General features: G+C 42.5%; 1 protein-coding gene across 2 annotated transcripts in view; it reads right to left on the bottom strand.

The window, feature by feature from the left end:
- The window catches only part of MAP1B (microtubule associated protein 1B), a 362,796-nt gene that overhangs the window by 47,893 nt on the left and 290,608 nt on the right, over positions 1 to 24,295 (bottom strand). For both annotated transcript variants that reach the window (XM_069224161.1, XM_069224172.1), the window contains one exon: positions 7,561 to 13,468. In XM_069224161.1, the coding sequence (XP_069080262.1) occupies positions 7,561 to 13,468 (5,908 nt within the window). The remainder of the gene's footprint in view (positions 1 to 7,560; positions 13,469 to 24,295) is intronic.

The following is a 24,295-nucleotide window of genomic DNA, read 5'->3' on the forward strand; positions in this document are numbered from 1 at the left end:
CCAGTCTCAGTATAGTCACCTACAACTAGATTTGCAGATTCACAATAAAGTGTAGGCATGGCCTGGACATTTCTGCCAAAAGTAAAAAAGGCATAATTGCTAAAGGGCATTAAAATCCAAATTTTGCTAAATTAAACAAGCATTGGAAAAGTCACTAGGTCCCATCTTTGAAGTCTAATGGCTTTGTCAGTGGTTTTAGCCTTGCTGTGCAGCATCCCAGATGCCTATAAAAAAGAAAAGTAATTTGGTACGTACATGCGCCAGGCATGCACACCCCTACAAAATGATGCAAGCTCTTTTTTCGTTTGTATTTATTGATCCTATTTCGATCTGTGAACACAAAGAAATAAAAGCAGCACAAACCGGTGGGGAAAAGAAACACGGATGTAGGGGTGGGGGTGGAATCAAGGAGGGCAGGGTGAATAAGTAACAGGAGGGTGGCGGGAAGCAACAAGGGGGTGGGTGGAAGCAACATGGGGGATACCAGTGGGAGGACTCAACATAGAGGGAGTGGGAAGTAACTGGAGAAAGAAGAACACTGAGCAAGGAGAAAGAAAGTGGATGAGAGAGCACAATGTGGGGCTGGGAGGGAGAAGCAAATGGGTGACAAAGCAATACAGAGGGAGAAGCGCACGAGGGCAAGTGCATTCTGGAGGGGCAGGCAGAAGCACACAAGCAGAAAAAGGGCAACATGAGTGCAACTGATGGATGAAAGTGCAGAATGGAGACAGCTGGAAAACATTCACTCTTGTGGAGAGCTTAACAAAAGGAATGTGCAGTGCCTTAATGGGTCCATGCTCCAGGAAGACACAAATGCGTAAAGAGGGAGAAAAGCCCACATAATCTAATCAATAAGAAAAAGCAAACGAGAGAGGCAGTGAAGCCAGCAAATGTAAGCAATAGTCAGGCTCTATGCCCACTCTAAGCTGACAATACATCTTGTAACAGACAGTGCATGCCTTGTTAAGTGGGTGAGACTTAAAAAGAAAGAGGCATGCAGTGAGAGCACATGACAAGAAGTCCTGTAAGTGCTGGTATTGCAGTCTGTGTCTGCTGCCAAAAATGATATATTAGAAATAGTGCAGTTTACATTCTCTGTGACTGCTGATTCTAAATAGTGCAATGATTACAGACTGTGTGCTTGCTGATGCTAATCATTTAATAGTACATTATTTACAGTCCCTATGTTTGCTGATTCTAATTAAATGATACAGGTAGTGCAGTACGTAGAGTGCGTGTGCCTGCACTCACTCAGTTCTTTAACAGAGGCTCACCCTGTTATAGGAACTTTAATAGCTGCACACCTGTTTGTCAGCTTACTAATGGAATAATACCTGGTTGTGAAGTAACATGCCTGGAAGTACTCAGAGGGCTGCACATCTAGATGTCAATATTCAAAGAGAACTTCAACTAATTGTCTGTAGTCTAAACGACACACCTCGTTGTGAGTACTCTAAAAGGTGCACATCTGGCTATCAGTACTCTAACAGACATAGACCAGGTTGTTTTAGTCAAACAACTTAATTCCTGGTTGTCAGTACTTTATGATTTGTTTACTAAGTTGTCAGTATTCTAATGGAAGCACTACTGGTTGTACGGCAGTATGCATGATGGTCAGTACTCTAAAGCCCAGATAAACAAACATTTTGTGTTGGTTTTGCATCACAAAAGTGATGCAAACCTGTGTAAATGTGTTTTTTCATTTACATTCCAGTGCAAAACTTGTTTTTGCGTTCTTTCAAAGTAAAGCCAACAGCGCATAGCACTGCTTTGAGTTACTTCACCTTAAGGGTGTGTTCCATCAGTGGTACATGGGCATTCTAAATCAACCACCGATGGGTTTGGATGCAAACCCTATGTACTAACAACAGTAGACAGGGTTTTGCACCTGGCAGATGGAAGACGTAGAGGAGACCACGGGAGAGTGTAGGAAGCAGCCTTTTGTTTTTACATGCACTGATAAGTGGCTGAGACCAGCTCCTCAAACCTGCCAGCATTGAAATGTAGTGCAGTGGCCATGAAATACGGATTCTGCTTGAGCTTTCCAGCGCTGGCCAAGCAGTGGAACTTTTTTTTTGTTATTGGCAGGTGGGGACAACATGAACAATGAAAAAAAAGGCGAGAGAGGGCAAGATACAAAAAGGAGGGTGGCTAGCGGCAGTCAACGAGATAGACAGCGGGTACGGGCAAGCAATCCAATAAGATGGTTTGGGGGGAAACAGCAAGATGTACAGCGGCGGGGGCAAGCAACAACATGTAGGGCAGAAGGGAGCAAGCAACAATGCAGAGGGCAGGAGGGGGCAAGCAACAACACGAACAGTGGGTGGAGGCAAGCAGGGACCCGGGGGTAAGCAACAATGCTGATGTGGGTGGGGACAGGCAACAACATGCACAGCAGGTAGGGCAAGCAACAGCTTGGGCAGTGAGTCAAGGCAAGCGACAACATGGACAGAACAAAAACACACAGGCATGAGAGAGCAGCAACACGGTGAGAGAAGCACATGAGAGAGAATGCCTATGCAAGATCTACTGGCGTTACCAATGTCTTTTAGCTATGTTGCACAGCAGGGTGGCTGCTGTTCAGCATGGCTGAAAATCAGTGCCATGCCGTAGTTGGAATAGAGTAGAGTTGTGTAGGAGTGGCATAGAGGACAGTGGAGTAGAGTACAGTGGCACAGAGTACAGTGGCATAGAGTAGAGCGGGGTAGAATAGAGTGGAGTGGTACAGAGCAGAGTGGCGTGAAGTAGAGTGGAGTGGAGTGTGTAGTGAATAGTGGCATAGAGTAGAGTGGATTGGTGTTGAGTAGAGTGACATAGAGTAGAGTGGCAGAGATTGGTGTGATGTAGAGTGACAGAGTGGAGTGGCATAGAGGAGTGGCATAGAGTAGAGTAATGAAGAGTGGCGTGGAGTGGCACAGAGAAGAGTGGTATAGCTTGGGCTGCATGAAGTGACATAGAGGGGAGTGGCGTAAAGTAACGAAGAGTGAAGTTGCATGTACTGGAGTGGCGTGGAGCGGCGTGGCAAGGAGTGGAGTGGTGTTGAGTAGAATGGCGCAGAGTTGTGTAGAGTGAAGTGGCCTGAAATGGAGTGGAATGTAGTTGAGAAGCACAAAGTGGAGTGGTGTAGAGTGGCATGGAGTGATGTAGAGTAGAGTGGCATTGAGAAAGTAGCTGTAGAGTGGCATGGAGTGGCATAGAGTACTATAAAGTAGCATGGAGTGGAGTGGTGTGATTTGTCATAGAGTGGAGTAGCACATAGTGTAGTGGCATGGAGTGAAGTGGTGTGGCATAAAATAATGGAATGGACTAGATTGACGCAGAGTGGTTTTTGAGTCGCGTGGAGTGGTACAGAGTGGAGTGTTTTAGAGTGGGGTGGCGTAGAGTAGAGTGGTATGGCACAGAGTGAAGTGGTGTACAGTGGAGTGGCATGGGGTGGAGTAGAGTGGCACTTACTGCTATAGAGTAGAGTGGCATAGAGTGCACTAGAGTGGTGTGGAGTGGTATGGACTGGCATAGAGTGTCATGGACTGGTGTAGAGTACAGTGACAGAGTGGAGTGGTGTAGAGTTGCATGGAGTGGAGCAGAAAAAAGGTTGAAATGGCACAGAAAAGAGTAGAGTGGTGTAGAATAGAGTGAAGCAGAATGGCATGGAGTGGCATGGAGTAGCGTGGAGTAGAGTGGTGTTCAATGGAGTGAAGTAGAGAGGCATGGAGTAACATGAAGTTGTTTAGAGTGGGATGGAGTCGCACAGAGTGGAGTGGCATAGAATAGAGTGAAATGGTGTAGAGTAGAGTGGAGTGGTATAAAGTGGAGTACAGTGACATAGAATGGTACAGTTGTGAGTGTAACGTAAGCAAGGAACCAAACTTAAAATCAATGCACAGGTATGAGGCATAAAGTGGATGAATGGCTAAAAGGCATCGAAAATAGGCAGCAGCAAGCATCATAAAGGTGTTATTGTATTGTTAGTGTGGCATTTTTACATTATAGCAGCTTAATCCAACCCACGTAAAATGAGATTTTATTTTAGTTGTAAGAGTAAGCCAAAAGATGCAGGTATAGATAAACAATGTCAAAAAATGTGTTTGAAAACAGAACGAATGGAAAAAACAGCATGAGACCTGGAAACAGATGAAGCATCTTGAAACACATACCTCAAAGACAGCATGATCAGCGGACAGACCCTAATTAAGTTCGATTCATGCTCCACAGAAAGAAAATGATGGAATGCTCAGCACTCGCTGGTCAATTAGGAAGCAACAAAGAAGAGTGACAATAAAGCCAATGAATGGTAAGCAATAGCTGGGCTCTAAGCCCTTTATTTTGAACAACACCCCTAGCAAGATCAGACCTAAAGAAATATCTCAGAAAGCTTGAGGAGGCGGAAGAACACAAGTACTTGGGCCATGCCCCAGGAGAGGGACAAACACACAAAGAAGAAATTAAGGTGGCACTCACTAGCCAAAGAGAAGCAAGCAAATGAGAGTGATGTTGAGGCCATCCAATGGTAAGCAATGGGTGGGCTTCAAACCCATAGTAAGCTAACAACATGTCTCACAAGCGAAAGTGCATGTGTTGTCTCAGGCAAGACCTTCAAGACCTAAAAAGGCTAATATTAGTTGTGCGTTCATTCCACAGATTCAAAGAGTCTGGGAACTTAATTTCTAAGGTCAAAAGTCATGTGTTAATTACAAGAGGAGGAATAGGAAAGGTAAATGGCAGTGAAGTGTTTCTTGCTTTTCTCACCATGGCGGAACCTTGTGGTAACTCACTTTCTTCTATTCCTCTTGTAGATACATAGACAAATGATGACGAAATTAAGGGGGAAAATGGAGGAGAGTTGATGGTTGATTTGTGCAGTGGATAAAGCATTCTAGTAGTCTAGTGATTTGGAATTGGTTATGAATGGGCTGGACTGCCCCTGGCAGTGGTACATGGCTTCATGGGATGGTTACTGCTGATAGAATGGGTGCATGGGCATTGGGAGGTGCTCTTATAGTAATATTTACCTAGTAAGCAAATCATTTTCCCACTACCAATTATTTGTCTGTCCTAGGATATTTCTGTGGTACCAGGAATGTTATATGGAGGGAAATACCAATTCTGACTATGTTGACGGCTCAATGAATTGGCCAATGGCCCTTACCGCCAAAAAAACTTGTTACTTTAAAGTCTGTGGGGATTATTTAGAGGATTATTTAGAGTTTGGCGGATCTGGGACCTCCACTAAAACTGCAAGATGTCCAGTCTTCCGTATTTAGTGTGTGTATAAGGATATATACTTTAATTGGGGGCAGATGGGATGTCTACCAAAAATTGGCTGATATCCTGTCTGCTCTACTGAAAGTGTATATATGGCAGAGTGGATGGGACATTCACCAAGTCTATCCCTATTTTCCTTCATGGGATAGAAGCTGCTAGAAAGAGCAAAACGTGACATGCCCTTGCACTGAAGTACTTTACAATTAGATTTTATCACAGTAAAACGGTATTCGAGACGCATACTTTTTTTGTGCCTAAGAATGTTTTGGATTATTATTTAAACAATGAAACAAGTGATGCTCTTAAAAGCCACATAAAACAAATACAGAAAGTGAGCTTTAGGAGCAATGAGTAAGACCTTTGGCAGTTGGCTGTTATATATGACAGCCACAATCCTGGCTGGAATAATTATATTACACACATACACAGTGACTGGCTTTACTCTGGTAAAGTTATGTGACAGGGAAGGAAAGCTAAAAAACGTTGAAATCATTTGAGAGCAATACTGTGGCAGTTGTGACGTGATCATGCAGATGTGCATACCTGCACTCTGGTCTAGTCTACATACGTTTTGTAAACAATGCTGATATATTACCAAGCGTGCAGTGAATTAGTTGTGCCGCGTCTAGCGTTTTCACCTGCCTTGGCCATTGTTATTCCTAATTTTTCTTGGCATCCCATCTTGGCACCAGTGCCCTCTCTGACACATACTGAGCAAACCCGCTAAACCCAGCTGCAAACCACACAAAAAAACTCGTATGCACTGCACATCACTGAAAACTAGTGTCTTACTGCTTGCCTCAACCAATCAACACCATCAGCGTGAATAGGGAGCATCTCAGAACTAGAACACCCCTGTCACCATTCTGCTTGTGAGTTTATTGGTAGTGAACCCTTATGAATTCTCACTGGAAAAATCTCCTCTTGGTGACAATTCTGGTTTGTGAAAAGGTGGGGGCTCCTTGAAGACCTCTCTGCTCAGATACTCTTCCTTTCCTTTCCATGTGCTACATGCCAGCTTAATGTGGTATCGAGGCACGACACAGTCAGTACTGAGGCTAGACTAAGAGTCTCATCTGAAGAACTCACAATATAAAAGTCGAAAATCTGCGAAACGTAAATTTAGGGGGTGATACTCTATAAATCTTTTAGTTTGAGATTAAATCCTCGCCTATTGACTCTAGACTACCCCTAGTTAGCCTGAAAAGTCTGAAATAGTCAGTTTCAGCTATCGTGTCCCGAGGAGCTTCGCCAAAGGGGATCTAGAGCTGAATCTATTTTCCAAACGACCCTGCATATTTTGCAGTATCATAGGCTCTCTGCCTTTCTAATTCCTGTTGGACACAACAATGTCAAAAGGCCAGATTCACAGAAATTCGCAACAATTTAATTCAGAAACTGTAAGACTGAAAAAATGCTTTGCAGCTGGAAAATGGACAAAGGTCAAGCCTCTTGAATTAAGACGTTAAAAGGGGGGAACGGCATTTGTGAGAGGGATAAAATACTTTAGAAAACAAACTACCATTTGCGCACGGAATGATGAGCGTGCTCAACAAGGGCAGGGTCGACACCTAAAGAGGCAGACCTCTTTTTAAACGGTAACGGCGTCTGCTATAATATTTAATATGAAAAAGAAAGATTTTAATATATGGTTTCACGTGTTACCAACATCCTAATTGCCAAATCCGCATCTGTGCCAGAAATCCACACCAGTCACAGGTACTATTATGTTTCTTTACTTATAATTGTGTATTTCCCTCACAGGTGCACTAGTGTGTGACATACTGATGCAAAATCTAACTTCCTTCATGCGTGCTGTATCTGGTCTCAACCTCTAGGTGTCACCCTTTATCCGCTCACTTCCTGTGCCCCAGTTCCCTGCAGAAAGTAAAGGTGTATGTACAACTGGTGTACTGACTTCCTTTGTCATTGAGGTCACATGGAACACAGCACAGAGGCATGACCCTAGCGACCTCCATGAACTATTCGAAAGGCTATGATTGGTGATGAACGTTCTCTGATGGTGAACTTGTGTGATCGCTCATGGACAAGTAGAGGTGGAGAAAAGAGCACTGAGAAACGCTGCTCTTTGTTCCTAGCACAGCTCAACCAAACTGTTTATTGCTCAGAATAACAGCTAGGTTTTTGCGTCCGAGCTTCTAAAGTCAAAGCACAAATTAAAGAAATACAGTATAGGTGATTCATGTATAATTCGAATAAAATAAAACGAAGCAGAAACCTGGGTGTCAGTTGTTTACTGAACGATGCATTGTATTTAACTTCACTGAACTCCCTTACCTGTTGTAGCAGATTTTGCAGATTTCGATGTAGTGGAGTTGGCAGCATTCTTGGTTTCCTTATCTTTCTCATCAACTCTCGAAGATTTCACTTCTGTAGCAGAACTGCTTTTGGCTGTTTTCTCGATTGGATCTTTCTTTTTTGGAGAAGCGGTTTTGGGAGATTTCTCTGTGTCCACCTTCAGTCCACCTACTTTAGGGGAGGGAGCTAACTGCTTTGACTTGCTTTCGCTTTTCCTTGCTGGTGAAGAAGATTTCGTCTTGGTCCCTTGCTTTTTCGTTTTTGTCTTTTCTTTCAGGTCCTTTTTCATTGGTTTTCCTAAGTTCTGGTCCAGAGGCAAAGCTTCTGGGTCTATCATGGAAACATCAGGATGCCGAGGAGGAGGGTTAGGGTCATGCATTGGAACTGGAGGAGGGTCCATATGCTTGTACGTTATAGTCTTATCAGTTGGTATAGTTTCTGATTCATCTTCTGAGTCAATGTTAGCATCAGCTGTGATAGATGGGCATTCTTCAGTTTCAGGAGGAACATCTGAATCAGTCTGAGAGGGAGCAGACTCACTTACTGAGGTTGGAGGCGTTTCATCACATTGGCGTGCTTGATGTTTCCCTCCAGACGGTGGCTGTGCTCCTCCCATTTGAGTGAGGGGCTTGTCCTGCTCTTTGGAATACTCTTCACTTGCAAACCACTCTAGAGGATTAGGGTTAATAAAAGAGGGAGACAGTTCTGTTTTTGGATGCTTATATTCACAAGCTGACACAAGGCATAAATCCACATCTTGGCGGGATTCGGAAGAAGAGACCTTCTCAGGTGTGAAATATCTGTAGGCTGTCTCTCTGGAATAACTGAGAGCATCGGACACGCTTTCATTTTTCTCACTGTCTAATTTGTCTGAATAGGATGAAGGCTTCTGGCTGTGCAATGACGAGGATTCTTGAAGTATGTCATTTGATTTTAATGCGTGGTAACTAAACTGATCCGAGGAAAATTGTAGTGGTGGTGACTGTGAAGAGTAGCTACCAGCCGTTTCTTTAATCGCTGAAGGCTCTTCTGGTAAGCTAGGAGAGGGGGTGGAAGAGAGTTTCTCCAACGCTAGTGCTAATTCTTCATCTGGACTATGCGCCAGCTGAGTTGCTCCTGGTGAGTACAGTGGCATATCATAATCCTGAATGACATCTGGGAGAGATTCCTCCTTCAACGGAGAGGCCACTTGTGATGGCGTATGAGCAGATGATGTAGAAGGGGAGGCCTCCAAGTGGGACCCTGAAAGGATCTCTGCGCGATCTTTTTCGTGGGCATATAACTCGTGTCCAATTGGTGATGCTTTAAGTGCAAAGTTTAACTCCTGAATTTCAGAGGGGCTGTAATCCACTTCAGTTGGTCCATTCTCAGATATGTGCAGCATATTAGCACTTGCTACTGGATGTTCTGGAGACTGGCGGCTAAAGTCCATTGCCAATGACTGCTCTGGTGATTCTTGGCTGAATTCCACAGACATTGTTGACTGCTCAGGGGATCTCTGATCTTGAACTGGCATTATTGATGCTCCAGCCTTAGGAGAAAAATCCGGTGGAGAAATTGACATAGGTCTTGGGCATTCTTCTTTAGATGGAGACATTTCTGTTTCTTGAAAAGTTGTAGGTGTCTGTACAACAGACACTGACAGTGAATCATCAACTTCTGTTGAATGAGGTGAGCCAACCTCAGCATGCAGAGAAGGAGACACATCATCAGTGGTTGGTTCTAGGAATGAGCTGGTGGCAACAGAGGCTGTGGAAATTGAGGCAACACCTTCCAAGTGAGAAAATGTGTCTTCAGCCACAACTTCATCAACAGGAGTTGCAGATTTGTCAGAAGCTGTGCCTTCAGAAATTGACATTTTGGTGTCTTCCTTAAAGCATCCAAAGTGGTTCATGTCCATCTGTGTTGGTGAAAATTCGGCTGCAGATTTCTTTTCATCTAATGCACTATAATAATGAGAGCTTGTGGTTCCAGTGTCTTGTGCTGTCGTGTTTAGGGTCAAGTTATCCTTAGCTGGCATATGCTCAATGCTTTTGGAATCTTGTTCTGGAGCATTTTCAGCAACTGGACTTTTCTCATTAGGTGATACTTTCTGTTCATACTTTTCTTCAGAAGAACTAACAACGTGTCCAAAGGAAGACTTTACATCCGCACTTAAATATGTTTCATAAGACACTTCAGAACCTATCAAGGGTGGACTGCGTAAAGGAGACAACACTTTCTCTATTGGAGATTCAGAATCTGGCACAGGCTCATCCATCGGGCTGATTCTTGGACTATCAGGCTTTTCTTTGGTCTCACAAAACTCAAAAAGAACTGGAATAGTAGACTTCTCAGTGCTTTTAGAAGCAATCTGGTTAACCTTTTCATCAGTTGGGGACTGGTGAAATGGTGTGTGGCCTGCGCTCCCTGATGCTGATTGGGATGGAGAAGCCACTTCTAATGTTTTGTCATCAGGGCTGGCACACTGTGCAAGGGATTCTTGGAGGTCATCAGGCAGTGCAGGAAGAACATCTAGATCAGATGTTTTTATTTCATTTGGGGTTAAGTCAAAGTTTACGCTACGTTCACTCAGAGGTGTTTTTGGAATGGGCGATGGAGGAGCAGGGCTTTTATTTGGACTATCTTTGTCATAATGAACCTCTGAATAATTATCTCTAATATCAAGTTTTGTGGTACTTCTGTCTTCCATATCTTCAATGTACATTCCTTGCAAGGTAGACTTGCAATACTTGTCCTCTTCAAGTGACGAAGGTGGTGATATTGTAGAAGCTGAGGGATTGTAATCTTTACCCTCTGTTGCATCAGATTTTGAAGCATCAGATAAACCAGTGAAGCCATTGGGAAGCTGTGAAACTTTGCCTTTATCATATTCCTGAGGGTAAAGTGACGACTCATACTTTGTAACATTGACATATTCCTGAGATGGAGAATCACTTTCCTCATTGTTAGTCTCATCACTCATGACATCCCGAGGTGTTGACATTTCATCCATAGGAGTTGGCTCACTAGAAATTTCAATAGTTGAATGGGTAAAACCTGAAGTGGCAGTATATTCTTCTGGTTGGTCTTCTCGGTTCTCTTCATCAGAAGCAGTGGCTTCACTTTCAGAACCACCAGGGAATGTTTCATAATGTATGGAGGAGGCTGGTTCAATAGTTGGGGAATGAGGTGAAGCCTTTTTTTCTGACGAAGTAATGAAAAGTCCATACTTGTCCTCACCCCCACCGATGAATGCAGATTTGCCTTCCATAACCATGCCAAAGTCCTCTTCAGCTTCTACTTTTTCAATCTCTTCATCGTCTTCTTTTGCTTCTTGAGTTTTGTCATCATCAACTTCTTCTTCTGTCTCTTCAGCAGCTTCCTTTTCAGCAGTTTCATCCATATCCTCTTCTGCACGTTCATCCCCCGTCTCAGACTCGTCTTTCTCAATATTCTTGCTCTCTTTGAACTTAGCAAACTCCTCTGCTTCTGTCTCAATTTCCTCCTCAGTTTCTTCTGCTTCGCCAGTTTCTATAGCTTCCTCTGTGTCATGCTGCTCTGCAGTGCTTAGTGAAGCCCTCTCTTCTATATCTTCACCCTGTTCTTCTACTTCTTCTGTCTCTGCCTTTTCCTCAAAATCTCCAGTGTCAGATGTTTCTTCCAGGCCAGTTCCTTCATCTTCAAATCTTTCATTTTCATCCACCCTGCGCCTAACCTCTGGCTCAAGCTCTTCTGGTGTCTGCTCACACTCTCCCTCAGCTTCTGTGGTAATAATGCCTTCATCAGTTGAATAGGCATGCTCCTCTAGATCCGGAGACGGCTTCATGACAACATATGCTTCATTCTGCAGTGTTTCATTTGCCACTTCGGTGTCTGTGTCCTGATACGCAGCTTTTGTTTCTGCTACCACCACAACTTCTTCTGCCTTAAGCTCTTCAAAGTCTTTCGTCAAGTCTTCTGGTGAAGACATCAGTGATCTCTCTGCTTCAAGTTCTGCTGTATTTCCAGAAGCAGCTACTGTAGCAACTGCTGCTGCCATGGTAGCAGCAGTGGTTCCCAGTGCTGCAGCAGCTGCTTTTGTCCCACTGATCTTGCCCTCTTTCTTTGTCACCTTACTTTTCCCCTTTTCTTTTGGTTTTCCAGGGCTGGCACTTTCTTTTTTAACAGGTTCTTCTTTCTTCTGAGTCTTTGGTTTTACCAAAGGTTTTTTGACTTCAGTTGTGGAAGCCAATACTTTCTTAGATTCCTTTGGAACCTTTTTAATCTCTTTTTTAGGTTCCTTTTCTTCCTTTTTAATTTCTTTCTTCTCCTCTTTTTTAGTCTCCTTTTGAGGAACTTCCTTTTTAACTTCTTTCTTCACTTCTTTTTTAATCTCTTTTTTCACTTCTTTTTTAGGTTTTTCTTCTTTTTTAATTGGAGGTTTTTCATCTTTTTTGGCCGTTTCTTTCTTTGGTTTTTCCTTTTCCTCTTTTTTCTCCTCTGTTTTTGGCTTTATTTCACGTTTCACTGTTTTTTCCTTTGCAACTTTTGGTTTCACCTCTGACTTTTGCTTTTCAACAGCTTCAGATTTTAGAGGTATTTCCTCCTTACTAGATACTTCTTTTTCGACTCCCAATGCCTTTGTTTCGGATTTGGTATGCCTTTCCTTCTTCACCATTGGTTTTTCTTTGTTTTCAACTTTTGGGGGCTTTTCTGATTGGCTCACTGTTATTATTTCAGGGGCTTCTTCTCTGGAATCTTTTTTGACAGACTTGCTGACAGATGTTTTAGTGGCTGCTTTTAGGCTTTCCTTACTCTCAGCTCTATGTTTAAGCTTTGTCTGTTTCACTGCTGGACTGGGTGCACTGTCACTTAAATCTTTCTGGGTTATTATTGGTTGTTTAAGGAAATCTAAATGCTTCAGTTTTTCTAGTCCTTCCAGAATGTTGTACTGGGTAGTGTTTCCTGGAAAGAGAACTCGGATTATTTTTTCTGTGGGATTAGCTGGATGCCACACAATCAATGATGAAACTGACGTTAAGTAGTTGAGTGGAATATCTACTTCTTGCCCATTGGGCAGAACCAATCCACCTTTGTCTTTACTAGTGCCATTCCAATGCTGCATGAACTGTTGCATTTCTTTGCTACCTTTGACCGGGTTCAGTACATACATCTCGAGTTTTCCCACCCCCATTTTTTGAAACAGAATGAGTGGGTCAATTACATTTCCTACATTTCTTAAGAGTGGTTCTGGTTTCAAAGACAACTTATTCAAATACTGAAGTGTAAAACATGCTTCTTCCAGACTTCTCCGTACTCTAAAATTAGGTTCTGGGTTTTTCAGATTCTCAGGTACATTAAGAAAAACAACTCCCAGGTCAGGTGAAATCAAATTTTTTGTCCAGTCGCTGTTAGTTGTAGAGCCTTGTGACTGCTCCTCTTCCAACTCAGCCATTTTTCGCTGCAGCATGCTATTGATTCCAGGGAGGTTATCATCACCAATGTGGGTCAGTAAAATAGAGTCTACTCTGTCTAAGTGCCGAATCAGTTTCCAGAAGCAAGACTTGCGTTCTGATCCACCATTGATAAGCATATTGAATCCATTTACTGCAAACAATGCAGAGTCACCTCGTCCGCCTGGAAAAATATAACAGCATGGCTTTGAGAGTTTCAAAAATCCTCCAGAGGTTGGTGGCTCTAAAATGTCAAAGGGGGAAGGTACTTCAACAGATTCTGAAAGATACTCTGTGAATTCTGACAGTCCTTCCATTTCAGGTAGAATTGAAGCAGAGTTAAGTTTAATGTTGATGAAATCTTGAAGGTTATGTCGATCTAAGTTCGAGTTTTTCCAGTCGCCTTCCTCTGGGCAAAATAGTGTTAGACTTGCTTTGTTGGCAGGATGTGTAGTGCTCAGTAACTCACCAATCTGTAAAATAAAGAAATATGTTTTATTTATTGAAGTATATTAATTTTAATATAACAAAGAAACAACGGTATCCATACTCATATACATTCTGCACCTAACGTGGGTACTCTGTTTCACCCAGAAAGTACTGACATATATATGTATGGGAGCAATGATCTCTAATTTTCATGGGTGAATATTGAATTCACTGAACAATACTAAAAGGTAAATAGTCACGTGTCACATTATGCGAGCATATATCATTCCGAGGTCTCTTTTTTTTACCAATGAAGTGTCAAAAAAGCAACATTTCCCACGAGCAAGCGATAAGAAATATGTACCATTTGGATGTAAACCCTAAATGCAGCATTTATTGGCTAAACTGCTTTTTCTTTCATTTCGATAAACTCAAGTTTAATCAACAGATGAAGCTGAAAAGATTTCTGCTCCTAGTGTGGCAAGTTGTAGTGGCAACAGCGTAGTGTGCACTGCAGTGCTTTAAATGGACCGATACTCTCCAGTACTGAGTACCGGCACTTTTTTATTTTGAGAGGGAGAGTACCGGCATATCTCAAGAAAAACGTAATACTTTTAACTGGAGTGTAACGGCACTTCTCAGAAACAAGCAGGTACTCTGATAGAGAGTACCTGCACTTCTATTTTTCCATTTAAAGCACTGGTGCACTGTCGTAAAAACATTTTGACTTTGGGATCCGCAGACTCAGCCAGAACGCACAGTTTTCAGATTGAATTTGTCGTACAATATTGCTTATTTTGGGGAACAAGCCCCATGAAAGAAGCAGCAGTAATTTAAACAAGTACATAGGACGAGAATGTAAAGTAATTGATAAGTGCATTTAAAATAGGTCTTATATCCTAAAATATAAAAATCGAAAGTGCACTAACAATTTATTCTATTACCACAAAATAAAATATTTGCTTCGCAACCAAGCCCTGTGCAGAAATCTCGACAGCTTGAATACAATTATGTCATTAGTTTTTGATTTAAAGATCGCTGACCCTAAAATGCAATAAACCACAGACAGAAATAATCCATCTCTTTCGAGGGACCTGGCAACTTGGACAGAACAACAAAATGGCCCTCTGCCTCCTTTACACACTATGCAGAGATCAATGCCCATTTTGCCGTGAACAATCTAAACACAATTATCCCCAAACTGAAGCGGAAGTTAATGTTCTTGGCCTCATAGGGTAAAATGTTGTACATACATGGTTCAAATAAAAGTGGACCTATTAGTCCCCCACGTGTTGTTTACCTGACCCAATCGATTCTAACATAAGAACAGAATTTCATTTTTGCCAAGCGTTTAATGGGGCCAGTTCATCCCAAATGACAGATCTACAAAGAGTCCAAATTTAGTCGTTTGAGCCAGGATCTTACATAGCTCAGCCATGGGGGGTGGGGGGGGGGGGGGGGGGGGGCATTCAATTTGCATCCTAGAACCATGGCAGGAGTGTAGCTTAATAGCATTTGCAATTCAATGTCAATATACTTTCCCCTTTCCCGGACCACAACTGACCACGAAATCCACGACTGCCCTACACCCAATGCCTGTATTAGGTCCACATTAGGCCCAGTATTGGCGACTATTGGGAAATTTGAAGGTCTGTATATGCTGTTAACATCGAAGAAGAGACAAATACATTTTTAAAAACTTTATGACCTTGCTAAAAGTATTTCAGTAAACAAATATATGTTGTAAATGTAGATTGACAGGTTGCAATATGATCTTTATTAACACAGCTGAGAATGTGGAGGAGCCTGGATTCACAAGAGGCGAAGCCTCAGTGGATTGTGATGCCACTTCCCTCCCACTACGTTTGCCACTGATTTTATTGCACGAGATTTAGTGGTATAAAAACCCATATTTCACAGGGAATCCTGAAATATAGAAACTGTTTCACAGTTCCCTATCAAATATGGGCGTCGTCATCACAATGACCACCTCAAGCCACTCTGCAAGTATTACCATTACCAGTGCTACTAAGATTATGTGGCTATCTAAATTAAGCAAAACAAAGGCAAATGATGCAGCATATTCTTCAGCTGTATTATTTTATTTATTTGAGCTAGAAACAGCGTTTTTGTAAAATCGACAAATTATGTGGCAAATGTAACAAATTCATAGCTATGCAATAAATGCTATTCTATCTCCCTCTCTCTTTAGCGTGCACACACACACCTACAGTAACGCTAGCATCATGGTTCTACATTACACGCAGTTAATACCTTAAGTCCTGTTTGCGAAAATTACAATAAAATCTGCAGGATAAGCATACATGACCCTTAGCTTGAGCATTTAAAATGTTGTGCTGTTGGTTAAGGGAGGCAAATGTTACCAAGTCGTGTTTGAAAAGCTGCATTTCTGATAAAAATTGTGGCAGGAATTCTGACTTTTAACAACATCATCAAAAATGTCTGGATAGAATTAGACCAAACGTAGCATTATGTCAGAGGTAGGACCATCGTAGGACTTTTTCAGGTTTGGTGTAAATCAATTCGCTAGTCTTTTTTTTAGAAAATTAGATATAAAAATGACCGCTCTTCTATTTGCCATCTTATAGTTAAAAAAACAACTCTACCAGTTCATGAACCGAGATGACACGGGTTGTATGATTTAGTTTGAGATTTTTTTGCTCCAGTGACCAATATAGAGTGCATAAACCAGCTGCTTCGGTTCACAAACCCTGTTCCATAAACAAAAGGAGAACTCTGGCAACCTTGTGCCATAAATACAATATTTAAATATGCTAAGATAAATTATAATATCACAAGAAGTGAGAAAAAAGGATGGTGGAGGGAGACTGGGTTAGGAGTGTGGCTGAAGACCATGCCATGTGCCCTGATCATGCTTCGGATTGCGGAAAGCCATTCTGTGGACATTGCTCAAAGCCACTGGGTATTTATAGTTAGGACCACATTTCCATAGGAAATTGACTTTTTGGTTTCCTTATAACTTTGGCATCATGTGACAAATCTTCATGAAATTTTCCAAAAATATCTCATCCACCTCAGCTTCTTCTCAGAAAGGTTTGGGGTGATTTGTCATGGGGGGCCAAAAAAGTGGGGTCCCAAAACGCATTTTCCCCATGCAATTTTTCAAGGGAAATTGAATACCGATACCTCAAAAAAGCAGAATGGAATGGCACCAAATTTGGAAGAAAGCTAGATCTTTATTCAGAAAGTGTGCTTTTTGGGGATTTGGTGTAAATCTGTTCAGCAGTTTTTGAAAAAAATAGGGTTCTAAATGTACGTATATTTCATGCCGTGGAGGATCAGCAAACATGGCAGATCCAAAGATAAAATCTGATTTGCCACAATATCATAAAATATGCTGCAGCAGCCATATCAGGCTGCAGGGACTCAGTCCCCTGTCCTGAAAAAGATTAAAGAAAACATATAGGGGGAAGGGTAGTGGATACCCTGACCCCCTTAGCCTGGTTGGAGGACTAAAAACAATTTGTTTTTGATGAAACTGCTGATCCATGGAGGGCCTGCAACAAAATTAAAAATAGGGCTGGGTCCCACCTTTTAAATTTTGTTCGCCCACCCTACCTGGGGTTTGATGTCCCAGGGCCTTTAAAAAGGCTCAAGCAGGAGGGGCAGTCTTCCCCTCTCCATAAAAAAGATGTCAGTCCAGGGGAATGAGTTTGCTAGAGGCTTCAAAAAGCTCTGGAAAGGAGCCACATTCCCTCTAGCCTCTTAAAATCATGATGTGGTCTCCAGTATAACTCATGCCCTTAACTCACACCCATACATAATAAGCTCAATGACTGCATTAATAATTAATAATATTTGAAATTACATTATTGATAACAACACTGTGCATGGCAGGGCACGAGTTATAGTTACTTCAGAACATGAGTTACAGTTACTTGAGACAACTATAACTGGTGAATTTCAGCGTTTTTTTAGTTTAAAATGTTATCTTGTAAATACAATTTTCACCTAACTATATAGCCTTTTGGCGCATGGCTGAGTGCAGGTCTTGGTAGCATGAACAGGTGGGTGGGCGTGGGATCTGTTCAGAGGACACCCTCCATGCAACTGCTAAGATGAATGGGGGGGGCTGGGCTCAGGACCTGGTCACAGAATTTGTGAACTAGAATCAAGAGCTTATAAAAACATACACACACACACAAATCTACAGTTTTTTCTTAATTTCTTCAAGCTCTCAATTCCAGTGCACAATTTTGTATTTATTGGTTCATACCTTCCACATTAAAGTGTTTTTATTGCACCCCAATGATTGACCTGTGCCTTTCTACTTCCACTCTCGCTCTGTCTCTGCCCATCAATCAGACCTACAATGGTGCCTTTTATGTGTATTCCTTTTTGTTAACTTTGCAAATGAATTGAAATTTGTTAGCTTATGAAGTGCCTCCTTTTTCTAAATCTAAAATGACTGCTGCATGCTTACGATTTTTTGGGAATCAGCAATATAATCCTCATCTAAATGTTTTGTTTTCATTTTCTGAACAACGCTTCCATGCCTCTAGGTACCTTTCTATTCCCCTTTATGTCCTAGACATGGCCATCTGGGCTCCTCTTTTCTCTGTGTGTTATTCCCCACAGCACAAAACTTGCAATCTTGGCTAAATCTGCAACTTTAAGGATGGAGGAAAAGTATAATTCACACCGTTCATATTTTATGAAAAATTCAAATGTGATTGATAGAACTCATGTGTTTTCTGCTTGGTAAGTTTAATAGCCAAGACATACAACAGAATAATGTGTCCCACCCAACAAAGACGTCAATAGTAGAATGCTGATAATTTTTATTTCACCAATTCATGTTAAAATGCATAAGTGTAGTTATTTAATGTGCAACAGTTCATCTGTCGCTCCTCAGGTCTTGTGAAAAAAATTAGTATTCCTCCATTCAGGAATCTGATCAACATCAAGATTCTTAGGTCACGATAAGGCACAGTAAAATAATTAAACTGTGTCCATGTTACAGCTTCTGAAATGTCATGACGAAGATCTCAAAAGGCAGACACAGCACCAGTTTAAGCTTTAAAGAGCTAGCAGACGACATTTCAGAACACTTGTGGATGCAGCTTCCTTGAAACTTTTTACCACAAGAAGGATTCTGTACACTTGTCTGCACTTTACCAAGGGCTCCAGCAAGAATGTCTGGCCACCCTGGAACTAAGCACAAACAAAGGCCCTCATTCTGACCTTGGCGGGCGGCGGAGGCCGCCCGCCAAAGTCCCGCCGTCAGGTTACCGTTCCGCGGTCGAAAGACCGCGGCGGTAATTCTGACTTTCCCGCTGGGCTGGCGGGCGGTCGCCTTCAGGCCGCCCGCCAGCCCAGCGGGAAAGAGGCTTCCACGATGAAGCCGGCTCGGAATCGAGCCGGCGGAGTGGAAGCTGTGCGATGGGTGCAGTTGCACCCGTCACGTATTTCACTGTCTGCGCAGCAGACAGTGAAATACATTTAGGGGCCCTCTTACGGGGGCCCCTGCAATGCCCATGCCAGTGGCATGGGCACTGCAGGGGCCCCCAGGGGCCCCGCGACCCCCCCTACCGCCATCCGGTTCCCGGCGGTCGGACCGCCGGGATCTGGATGGCGGTAGGGGGGGTCGGAATCCCCTCGGCGGCGCAGCAAGCTGCGCCGCCTTGGAGGATTCAATGGGGCGGCGGTACACTGGCGGGAGACCGCCAGTGTTGCCGGTCCGACCGCGGCTTTACCGCCGCGGTCGGAATCCCCATTGGAGCACCGCCGGCCTGTCGGCGGTGCTCCCGCGGTCCTCCGCCCTGGCGGTCTTTGACCGCCAGGGTCAGAATGACCGCCAAAGTCTCCCGGTTAGCCCCATAGAGCGCTTTTTACCTCCACAGACTTTTGTAAGCATGAAGTCAATATCCTTCACCAGATCAAACTCCCACCTTGTATCCAACCACGGACACTTGTAGGTCAGCCATGAGAATTGCCTAATTCCTCGACAACTCTCTCGAGGTCACATAGAAATGTTTTCACTACTTTTCATTATTTTTGCATTATAGTGTACCTTCTTTTCCCACTGATTCTTATGGGTTATATTTTTTCCTTTTCCCATACCTTTTTAACCACTTATCTATTTGACTTCTTTTTTGCTTAGGTCATTTGAACAGAGGAATGCTCAAGAGCTGATATTAATGTAAGCCATTGTTTTCTCAAAGACCTCTGGCTAAAATTTGCACATAAACAATTTGTTATTTCTAAGCTTATGATTTCTTTACTGCTGTACTGATACTGACAGTCTTCTTGCGTACATTATAGCTGTAATAACCCTAAAGTTGTTGTGTTCTTATGCTAAAGTTGAAGTGTCAGTGTCTAGAGAATTCATATTTTCTGTGTCTAAATGTCCAGTAAATCTTGATGTTCATAAAGAATTTCATTGCTTGAATGGGGATACTGTGGAAATCCCACTGCTCCGTCGTCTATATGATGACACACCTTCTGTATCACAGACTTTAATGAATTTCCACTTATGATTTTTTCTAGGTAACTCCCATCTCTTATGCATTCTGTGAATATTTTCTTCTTGAAATATTCTCCCAGGAGTTCATTTTAACAGGTTAAAGTTAACCGGAACCAAACTTTCTGCATGTATTGTTTTGTGTATTTGATTTGTCTTTGGATAAATCATCATACTTTAAGAAGTACACTGATGTTATTGGAAGTTGTGTTGGTATGAAACATTGTATTATTTTAATAATACAATGAACGTAACATGCAATACCCCTTGAGAAAGTTATTTTCTATCAGTTGAAATGTTTTCTATGAATAAAGCGGACTGTGGTCCATATTTATACTTTTTGATGCAAACCAGGGCCGGCGCTGGTTTGCGTAAATTTTTTTACCGCCGGCTAACGCCATTCCTACGCACCAGGCGGGCACCTTATTTAAGGATTGATGTTAGCCGGTGCTGCGGGCTGGTCATAGTAAAAAAAAAAAGACTCAAACCAGGCAGCGCCGGCGTAGGGAAAAATGGGGGTTGTGCATCAAAAAATGGTGCAAGTCAGGTTAGAGTAAAAAATCATGGCTCTAACCGGACTTGCGCCATTTTTTGACGCACAACCCCCATTGAAATGACTCCTGTCTTAGCAAAGACAGGAGTCATGCCCCCTTGCCCAATGGCCATGCCCAGGGGACTTCTGTCCCCTGGGCATGGTCATTGGGTACAGTGGCATGTAGGGGGGCCCAAGTTAAGCCCCCCTATGGCACTTAAAAAAAATCATACTTACCTGTACATACCTGGGATGGTCCCCCCATCCATGGGTGTCCTCCAGGGGTGGGCGAGGGTGGCAGGGGGTGTCCCTGGGGGCAAGGAAGGGCACCTCTGGACTGCTTCCATGGTCAGAGACCATGGAAGTGAGCCCACAGGTCCCTTAACGCCAGCCCTCACCCAGGTGTTAAAAAATGGCGCATATCAGCCTGCGTCAAAATGACGCAGGAGTATAAATAAGGCGCACAGGCCTTAAAGTAATTTTTGGGACGGGAACGCCTACCTTGCATGTCATTAACGCAAGGCAATTTCCCGCATCCAGAAAATGACGCACACAGAGGGATTTTGACATTCGCTGGGTCGTGTGTCATAGTATAAATTTGATTATAGTTTTGATGCACATTCGGCGCAAACAGAGTATAAATATGCCCTGTGTTTTTATACATATATTGAGCATCCATGGTGAAAATGCCAATTGATCTACTTGCATATTGGAAGTGTTTGTTGATGTACACCTGTATCAATTGGTGACAAATTAAATTTCTACTTAATTAGAGAATTTCCCTTGTTTTCGCGCTTGACATATGTACTCCAGTGTTAAAAAATAACCTATGTGCCCCGTCAGCTTCTGCTGTTGGTTTCTCAAAGACAGCCTTGTCAATACAAAGGATTTTATCTGGCATTTACAAAATACAATCATAAATTCTACTTTCATGCCTATGCTCATTGAAAACATATTTCCTATGCAGTATGCTAATTATAAATGGACCGCCTGGCGTTTAAATCTGGCAACTGTGAATAAACGAGAAGGGAACCTTGTACCATTTGCTCTACTGAAACCGTGGATTTTATGAGTATTTTATATTTGGAAGAGTTACATATCGTATATAATATATAACATATAGGTTGAAAATTATGCAGCATGAGATAGTTTGAACAGATTTGTATTTTGGAGGTTTGCTGTTTTTTCCCAGCATGGCAAACCTAGATGGACGATTTTTTTGTTTTAGGTTAAGGAGATGAAAATGAGCACCAAGCATTCCATCATGTCATATGGTAGTGTCCTCAATCAACACACAATTGTACCATTCAATTATTATCTATAGCTTCCAAAATAATGGCGGTTTAGGAAGTTAAGCCAGGGCATATAGTTACGGAATGTTTTCCATCCGAACATAAATATTGGCGATTCGAGTGGGGCTTTAGCAAGCTGTGCGGTATCAAAACACTTCAGCAAGCTACAACACAGCTGCTAACGAATTGTACAAGCCCTGTGAAGCCGTGCATATTTATGGGCTTGTGAATACATTTTGAGCTGTTTATTTTGGACTCTATCCAACACCCAAACCTCCTACTGGATAAGTGCACTTATTTATATGCATGAAGCACTACCTGGCTCTCTGAACTATCGACTGCAGAGATTTTAGCAAAACGCAGCTCACGCATCTGTTCGCAGTGGTGCCTATGAGGCGGGTAGATTCACAAGTCATCTCCCACAGAAAAACAACTTGGACAAACCCTCTGTGCTAAAGTTCTCTTTTAAAGTAAATGACATTGTTTGTCACATGAAGAAGAAGGTAACCACAGTGCATCTTAGGAGGACACCATGCTAGGAGCTTTTAGTGAACGCAGCCTCTATATTCCATATTCAATGGTTCTGAAGCGAATACCACTGGCAGAAATTGATTAATCTCAGCATCTAAGATGTAGGGTGGAGATAGGGCAAGCAGGAACATGTATTGTATCTTACTACACCACAGTGGGGTGCTGAGGGGCGTGTTTGCTTAAATAGCACGCTGCACCATGGAGGGTGTGGTTGGAAGGATTGTTATGATCCTATATGAAAAGTGTTCCAAAGTCTCTTGTGATGATCACTGTAGTGTGGTTATCTTGTGGGATGCAGTGTGCAGCAGTGTGTTGAATGATGAAGTGTAGGAGACAGATAGGCAGTTTATGGTTTTCAACTTACATGTAGACTTGACCAGCTATGCATTTCCCTTCATGGTATTTCATATGATACACCGTGCTTAGTTGGTTACTGACTGGGATGCCCAATCTGAGGTTTTGTGTACAGTTGTGGTCATGTGCTGGTATGGTTGGAGGAAGAGACAAGAGAAGAGATCTGTTGGGATGGAAATTTTTTTGTTATCATCTAATTTCTGAGTGTCTATGTGAGATGTACTGAAGTGATGAGCTTGAATAGACATGGATATCTGAAACGGATACATGGTGCCCATATATCTGACAGCTTATAATGACGATGTCTAGTCACATGAAGTATCAGCAGCCAAATGAATTGGTTAAATCAGAGCTACGTAACTTCCATGTACACCTGGTACCACAAATGGCTACTACTGAAACCTAGGTCACGCAGCAGACCGATCAAGAACATGCGTTTGTCTGTTATAGGATTAGTCACTAGGGCTAAGATGTAATTCAATAGTCAGTCCAAGACTGGGACTGAGTGGCTCAGGCCTGTGTACTTTTATATACACATGGCACTACTTTCTGTAGAAGAATCCAGACCATGCTTCTACCAACTGTATTGGTCTGTTGTAAGAATGCACATTAAGGCTTAGGCTTAATCAGACAGTCACTTCAACCCTGTGATTTAATAATGGTGACTGCATAGGTCACTATGTGCCAAGAAGCACCCATGGCTGCAGAAGTACACAGACTGTGTTTTTATATGCAGTGATCTTTCATAAAAGTGAATACTAAGACGGATTTAAGTAGACACCAAATTAAAAAGTTACGATTTAGCAATCCAGAGTTATGTATTTTTGTATTTCAATTAGTGACCGATATCACCAGTGGCTGCTAAAGTATCACAGATTATTCATTTACCTCTAAACCACAAGTCGCCTCGATCGGTATGCCTGGAGTACATCTATCTGAATTTAATAGATGGTCCAAGAAGACCAAGGCCAGTTTTGCCAGGTGCATTTCCACAGTTGGTAAAATCACATGCGGGACCACTTACATTTTCCACGAGCTCAGGGGACATGGATACTGACAGCGGAAAAGGCCCCAAAATCATGAAATAAAAGAGGATGGGTGTAAGTTATTCCCCATTCTGCGGTGTTTTACTGGGACTATTTGGATACAGAAGTTACCAACCAGAATAATTAATTCGAGACCCTGCATCTTCCCCCGTAAACAGTAGGCACCTCGTATTGAGGCCGCATATGTCTTGGTCTGCTACAAGACACCGCACATTAGAGCTTAGATTTAATTAGACATCCAGCCTAAAATTGCGATTTAGTAATCCAGATCGTTATATTTCTATGTGCATTTGGTGCCACCTCTATCTTGCCGGCTTAGGCACCCCAGGCGAAGCCTGTCCCACTACATAACTTGGTTTCTTGTGAAGATCAAGCGCTAGACTTTGACAGTCTCTCATCACGACTATTCTGGAATTGTGATTTAAGCAGAAATAGAAGTTCCACAGGAATCATTATTGTGAGACATGCTGTGATAAATTATTTCACCTAGAAGTTTTCCGAGGATGGTATGAAGGATAGTCCTGGTGGAACAGGACCACTTTAAATGGCCCGGAATGCATGAAATCGGTATGAAAGCACAATTTTCTATGTAATTCCCTATTCCATGAGGA

The sequence above is a fragment of the Pleurodeles waltl genome, chromosome 1_1 (genome assembly GCF_031143425.1).
Source record: "Pleurodeles waltl isolate 20211129_DDA chromosome 1_1, aPleWal1.hap1.20221129, whole genome shotgun sequence".
Lineage (NCBI taxonomy): Eukaryota > Metazoa > Chordata > Amphibia > Caudata > Salamandridae > Pleurodeles > Pleurodeles waltl.